The sequence below is a fragment of the Protomyctophum parallelum genome, assembly GCF_964188405.1.
Source record: "Protomyctophum parallelum genome assembly, chromosome: 6".
In the NCBI taxonomy this organism is placed as follows: domain Eukaryota; kingdom Metazoa; phylum Chordata; class Actinopteri; order Myctophiformes; family Myctophidae; genus Protomyctophum; species Protomyctophum parallelum.
Genome location: NC_139701.1, coordinates 22,304,326 through 22,312,078, shown reverse-complemented (window position 1 = coordinate 22,312,078; position 7,753 = coordinate 22,304,326). Strand labels below are relative to the sequence as shown.

The 7,753-nt window shown below is 42.2% G+C and overlaps 1 protein-coding gene across 1 annotated transcript; it reads left to right on the top strand.

Moving 5' to 3' along the window:
• Positions 1-882: 882 nt before the first annotated feature.
• Positions 883-6,902, top strand: klhl30 (kelch-like family member 30). Its single transcript, XM_083767003.1, has 8 exons — positions 883-989; positions 1,515-2,377; positions 2,485-2,665; positions 3,417-3,503; positions 3,671-3,826; positions 4,427-4,615; positions 6,028-6,173; positions 6,476-6,902. The coding sequence occupies exons 2-8, from the start codon at positions 1,604-1,606 to the stop codon at positions 6,722-6,724; spliced, it is 1,782 nt and encodes a 593-aa protein (XP_083623129.1). The 5' UTR covers positions 883-989; positions 1,515-1,603; the 3' UTR covers positions 6,725-6,902.
• The last annotated feature ends 851 nt before the right edge of the window (positions 6,903-7,753 follow it).

Genomic DNA, 7,753 nt, shown 5'->3' with positions numbered 1-7,753 from the left:
ATTTTCAACCATTTATTTTTTATTGTTAGAAAATAATTACCATTTCTACTAAACATTTTCTCCATCTGTTGTCTTGTCTAGCTGCATGCTGTCATTATCATTACAGTAAAAATCATTACAGAAAAAGTGGTCCTCGGAGCACAGGTCTTCACCAGGTCAGGTAGGCTATCTTTCCAGACTAAACTAGAAAAAGTGCTGTGGCTCACAGTCCAGGCACTTTGGCTGGTAATCCAGTCTGGCAGTGTGCTGTGGGTTCGACTCCCGATCCCGACGGCCTTTACTGCATGTCAGATGTCAACCCCCCCATCTCTCTCCCCATTTCCTGTCAGCCTACTGTCTGTCCCTCCATAAAAGAAATACAAAATAAAGACGAAAGCCACAAAAACGCTTTTTGCCTGGCGGAGACAATTAACACATTCTCACCCCTATGGTACTTTATCTATACAGTTGTGGTATGATACTGTATTACAAACCTTTCAGAAATAGTGAAAAAATACCTCATCTACAGTATAAGCTCACATTGTGCTATTTTCCAGTTTTTTTGAAAAATGTTTTAATTTGTTTGGAATAAAATATAGGCCTATTTATTATTATTTGGAAAATATTTTGAAATAAAAGGAATAAAGGAATAACTAAGGAAACGTAAAAAAGGGGATATTTATTCTTATTCGTGACTCATAAAAATGGGTGCAGGATCTAAAAATGGGTCCTCCTGACACATTGTTTGGGGAACAGTGTTCTAGCTTCTTGAGAACACATGCATGTATGTTCCTTTAACAGCAGGTGTGGACTCCCCCGTCCCCCATGCATGCGTTACTAGTGTGTCTCTGCAGGCCCTAAAAATAGCTTGGTGAAGACAAGCAGTCTGTCCCAATGAGTTGACAAAAACCTCCTGCCATACTACTGGCTCCATGTTGATCTCACCAGCTACACAGCCACACGCATTTCCCCGGAAATATGAACATTTATTGTCATCCTTTGCCTGTTTGGTGAGTCTGTCATTCCTTTCTTTAATTTCACAGCATTTTGAAGACAGCTAATGTAATTTAATGTAGGCTTTGGGGGACATACTGTAAGACATATGACATCATGCTACACTGAAAGCCAAAGCTAAACTGATCCCACTGTGTGTAAGTAAACAAACTAGTGTGGTCGTCATGATAACATGATACCACACTTTAAACAAGTTAAACTTGTGGCTTTTCTTCTCGAGTGAATTAAGGACGCCTATATCGGGTCAGTGAAGTAAATGGATGCTCTCAGAAGTTCTGTACGGTACATACCGTACATAGTGGACTGACGTGTTATCTCATGGGTTCTGTATTTGACCTATAAAGCCATACATCACTGAGCTGTGCGTTTCTGTTTTATTATCAATTGCAATATAACATTTATGTTTGCCCTGAGGTGACCTTTATGTTAAGTTGCTTTTTTCTTTACTGTACTTAAATGTGTATAACAACTGAGTGAAGAAAGGAAACTGTATGACATTTATTTTTGTCCTCCATTTGTAGGTAAACACTGATCTCAGTTGTTGACAGTTCCTATCCCTTAGCTGTCACAGGATCCCATACCTAAGGTCTGAACTATAAGTGACAACAGTATGGTTCGCAATGTGGACGACCTGGACTTTTGCCTGTCCACACATTCTCAGAGCATCCTGGAGGGACTGCGGTCGCTCTGCTCTCAGCCCAAACTGGTGGACGTGACACTGTGCGCTGGGGGCAGAGACTTCCCCTGCCACCGTGGCGTGCTGGCCCTATGTAGCATGTACTTCCGCACCATGTTCTCAGGGGACTTCGTGGAGAGCATCGCTGCCCGTGTGGAGCTGCAGGACGTGGACCCGGACATCCTCGGCTCCCTGTTGGACTTCGCCTACACCGGCAAGCTGACAATCAACCAGGGCAACGTGGAAGGACTGACCTGCACCTCCAGCCAGCTGCAGTTCCAGACAGTGCGGACTGCGTGTAGCCGCTACCTACAGCACCAGATGGACGCCACAAACTGCCTGGGCATCCTGGAGTTCGGGGAGCTCCACGGCTGCCCGGAGGTGGTCGCCAAGGCGTTGGCCTTCCTCCTGGAGAACTTTGAGGCGGTGCAGCAGAGCGAGGAGTTCCTGCTTCTGGAAAAGGACAGGCTGGTGGCCTGTCTGTCCAACGAGGGGCTTAAGACGCACTCGGAGTCCACGCGAGTGGAGGCCGCCCTGGCCTGGACCAGGTATGACCAGGAGTCCCGCCTCTGCCACCTCCCTGAGCTGCTGTCTCTGGCCCGCCTCTCCTTCCTCAAGCCAGACTACCTGGCCAACACCCTGCTGAAGGACAGTCTGATCCAGGCCTGCCCTAGCTGCAAGGAGGCTGTTGGAAGAATTTACAGTGAGGTCTGTGAGTTCACACGTCATACCTTGCATACTTTGTTTCTTTCATCATTGTTTACCCAATCTGAGTAGTTTTCCATTAACAATGGCGTGGCCCGTTCTTTCCCCAGAAGATGGATTCGGTGCCGGGGTATAATGACAGAGCCTCTCAGAGTCCACAGCCCAACCTGCAGGAGGTGCTGTTTGTGATGGGCGGTCGCTCTCTGGATGACGACGATGACGATGACGAGGAGGAGGACAGAGACTCCAGACTCCTGCCCAGGAACTGTGCCTACTACAACACAAAGAACCGTACTACGCCTCTCTTTCTTACACTCATGCTTCAACGTTTGCGGAGGTTTTCTTGAAGTGAATTCACAGTATGGCCTTGACACGTCTTACAAAGATTATATGCTCAGTAGAAACAAGAATGCAAGACTTTTAACAGGAAGCACATTCATTAAAATGAACAGCAATAGGATGATTTGTGTCGACTATAGTCTCTAGAGAAACTAGACTATATTTTTACAATATTCTGACACGGTCAGGGAGGCTGATCGCTATACTTACTGTTATGTAGTATAGGGTTATTAAAAGAGTAATCTAAGGGCACTAATTAAATCAGTGCCCTAGATACTGTGGAACTTCGACCTCGTCCATGTAATATTTGGTACTGAAGGTGTCTAATAGATCCTAGGTCAGGAGTCCTGAATCCATGTCAAATTTGATGAGTTGTCAGTAAAAACAGTGGTTTTATCAGCAGCAATACAATTTACAATTTAGGCATTTAGTAGATGCTCTTAATCTCTTAATCCAGAGCGATTTACAATAAACAGGAACAAAAGATGCCTATTTTGTAAATGGATTAAAGTTAAGTCAACCTTACAGCTTTTTTATACTGTACATGACGTGGGCCTATGTGGTCCAATTTAACACTTATTTTTGTCTTTTGACCCAAGTTTGAAAACAGAAATGTATTTTCTTTGCTTTTACTGTGTTCCCTGTTTCACGTCACTTATTGGATAACCTTATGTAACTTCTCTCCCTCTCTGGCTCTCCACAGAACAGTGGCATCTGCTCCCTAATTTCCCCAACCCCAACAAGTGGGGTTACTCCATGGTCTCGCTGAACAATGATGTCTATGTCACAGGTTGGTTGAGTGCATGTAGCCCTTCAAAACACATAAACTTTATATGTGGAAATGTGGGCAAAGTTAGGGGGAGCATAGAGAAAATGGTTTTGAGGAGACTAGCTTCTCTTGTGCGGAATGTAATGTATCCACAGACTGGTGACAGGGTGCCATTGTCCGTCTGACAGGCGGCTCGCGAGGTTCAAATACCAACACCTGGTCGACCACAGAGACCTGGAAGTACATTACTGGAGAGGGGAGGTGGGTTACTGTGGCTCCCATGCTTCGACCTCGAACTAACCACACCTCGGCCACACTGAACGGAGAGATTTACGTCATCGGAGGTAAGAAAATAAATACAGAGAACAGCATGATGCCTTAAAGTTGCAGTGTAAATGGAAAGCTGTCATGAAACTCCATGCACGCATCTGCCCTTGTCGATTCGTTATTTTTCGAATAGCTGAAGTATAAAATAGTTTTGAAGGACAGTAGTTAAACGTATTTTTATGATAAAATAATTTTGCAGTACAGATGTTCATGAAAGTTGGGCGAGGGAATGATCAGTAGGGTCTCCTGAAGAGATGATTAACTTTTGTGTCAAAAACTAAAGGTCAGGGATGGTAAAGATCAAGAATGGATGGGGGATTTTCATGTAGCTTGGTGAAAACGACCAGTAGACTGCCCTAAAGAGATTACTCAGTTTACTGTTGATAAGTTCCAAAGTTAAGGTTACGATTGAGTTACATAGGGCAAGATATGTTAATGCAGGCAGATGCATCTCCCAGATGCATTGTTTGTTTTTGTCTTTCCAATTTCACAGTCAGACTGACAAATGTGTGGCTGCTGTTGCATTTAGCGCTACAAAACATGTTACTTTTAATATATTTGATACTGTGATCCAGCTGGTGTAAGTACTCATACCATGTTCTTTTCCCTCCCAATAGGTACAACACTGAACTATGTGGATGTTGAACACTATGACCCTTACAATGACACCTGGGGCAACACATGCCCCGCCTTGAGATATGTGACTAACTTCACTGCCACAGCGTCCCACGGGAAGCTCTATGTGATTGGCTCATGTGCAGTGAAGTACAATGCCTTAACCATGCAGTGCTACAACCCTGTTATAGGTATGTTACATTTTTGATGCCCAGCTTTGTGTGAACACAAACATTAGCTGATGATTGGCTGATCACCTCGTGGCGATGATTTGATTGGCTGAGCAAAGTACATATTGAAGATAAAAGTGAGGGCAGGATAGTGAAGACGCCAAAAGTGATTGGCCGGAATGACATTTGTGATGATTTGATTGGCTGAGCACGGAATGTGATGTATGATGATAACAGTGATTTTTTTTGTTTTTTAGGTGTGCTAGCGCCTCCTATATGCAGCTTTTGACCCACATGTCTCAATATTTGCCATTGACAATGAAAGGAAAAATTAATTCAAAATGTTCACCAAATATGACATACATTTGTGGCAACAGGTATTCTGATTGGCCAGTATGAGATGATTCATGATCATGTACGATGATAAGAGTGCCCCTCACTTCACACGGGTGTGATTTTTTTCATACAATTTAGACATTTATCAGATGCTCTTATCCAGAGCGACTTGTGGCATCTGCTGAACATGCAGTCAAGAAAAACAAGCACAATTAACAAAACATGTGAACGACTGACCAAGGTATATTTGCATGGTAGTCATATCTTGGTCAGTTGCTACTTGCTAGCATCTGTAGAGCGTATGCCCGTGCATAAAGTGAGTGGCAAATCGAGTTTAACATTGTTTAATGTAGTTTAATGCAATCAGATAGGACTCTGTTTGGGTGTATTTATATGGGCTGTCACAGCCAGAAAGAAGTTTTTTGCCACTCAGTACTCAGTAGGCATTCCCACATAACGTCTAGGTATGATAATCATGTCATGCGCATACCCTCTATTGAGCACAAGGTGTCAGGAAGGGGTACAGTAAGTGTGAAAATGATTGTATGCAATCGCTGTGATTGTATCATTTTATACAGTAAATGGGGTGTACAGTAATTTATATTTCTTGTTAGAATAAGTGGATATATATTCCAATAGTAATCATTGCGGGCATCTCCAGCTCTTTAGAACAGAAAATATTCAGGTCCAACTTTATCCCAGGATACAGGATAAACAAGTGAAATTGGAAGTGATGAAACAAAAACATTTCCTGATTGGATTACAGTACGCTGTCATCCCAACCTGAACAATTATTTTCTGTTTACTGGATGGGGAGACCCCTATTACTGAGCAAACACAATATAACAATGATTAGAATATAGAGCTTTAACATTTCAGCTTTTATTTTAGCAAAAAAAAAACACAATATACACCCTCTTTAATACTAGAAAGAATGATACAGTATTTGTTCACTACATTTCCATTTACCACTACTGAACTCAGCCATACAATAATAGTATTTATCTTTTAGCAAGGAGATTTGTCTTATCCTTTGTTATTCTATTAATTGGAATACGCCTGTGTTGTTGTTTAAGTTTTTGTTTTTTATCTTACAGATAATTGGAGTATCATCTGTTCACCCTTTATACCTAAGTACTTATCCTCTCCTCGGACTGTTGCCATGGACGGGATCATTTACCTGGTCGCTGACAACACTAAGAAAGTGTATACTTATGACCCTGAAGCTAACATCTGGCAGAAGGTGAGGGTGACAAATCCTTTTTGAAAATACCCAATATACAATGCGCTTGAAGATCGGCTATTTTCAAAAACTCTTGAAAACATTTTGAATATTTTTTTAAACATATTAACAATCTTATTCGTGGCACAAAATATTTTCACATGGGGCGTCTATGACCAAACAAATACAACAATAATTTGGGGGTGTCCTTGACATGAAAATGTTTGAGAACCACTGCCACATACATCATTAACCAAGGTCCCCCCAGGGGACTATACTATACTTGTATTATTCTATATCCTGCAATGTTGTTTTGTGTCCAGATCCAGTTTCTTCACATGCTCCATGAGAACGGAGGCCTGGTGCTGGTGGATGGTCAGCTGCTGGTCACAGGAGGACACTGGAAGGGCATGGAGGGGGACTATGGGGTGGAGGTGGAACTCTACAATCGCACCACCAATACCTGGAGGGTGGAGGGCTTCCTGCCCAGACTGTGGTTCTACAGCGGGGCCTGCAGCGTTTACCTAGACCCGTCGCTGTGGCATGAGCCCTTCCCTGAAGATTCAACTTAAAGATGGAGTGCCACGATTTCTTTCCACCCAATATAAGGGGGAAGAACTTTTTCCAAAAAGTGTACAGTATTTGTTAAAATCATGCTTTCATGTGGACACGCCCACCAGTTCATTAAGCATGCCTGGTTTGCCTGGTGGGTGGTGATGGGTGGTGATCCACCTGAACTGAAGCCGCACCCACAGCTGTATGATAAAGGGGGAGGGGTTAGGGGAGGGGCTGATCATGTGATGACACTATATTACTGTTTATTTAATTGGTTAAACTGTCAAGGGTTCATCCTTCAGGAAGAAACCCTAAATACAAAGTTAATACACCATTGCACATAAAAACGACTCCAGGGTGTCTAATGAAGTACTGTCACCTCATAGACACATGAAAAACTGGACATTGTGGCACTCCATCTTTAAATAATAACAAAGACTTCCTGACAGACTATAAAGTCAAATCATTTAAAGGAGCACTTCACCCATCTTCAACCTTATCTTCACATACTTTATTTCTCAATTTCCCTTCCATACATAAAGAATATGAAATACCGTTCCCTGTCAGCCACTTGCAGTGCAGCATAAAACATCATAACATCTAAAAAGCATCATAAAAATTACATATATTTACATAATTTGGACATGAACATTTAAAAACCCTATTTTTAAATGGGCCACTGCTGTACTATACTATACTGGGCCACTGCAGTCGCGCTGCCATATCATTATTAGCCATGAAAAGATTTGATCTTGTTTTTTAATTAAATGGCCACTGATGAGGCACATTTTCTCATTAACAGTTTTTTATTGCTTTTGCCATAAACATACAAATCTGTAACAAGACATGTACACAAAACAATGATCTTCACAAATGTTAATTTAAAAAAAAAGAAAGAAAGAGCGAAAATCAGAGTAAAATACTACAGGAAAAGGAAAAGAAAAGGAAGGGAAAGGGGAACCCTGCTGTCTCGCCTAGTGCTCCATCCACTTTGGTCTTTTTTAGCACCTGAATGCTCTCATAATAATCAAGGAAGGGGGTCCAAA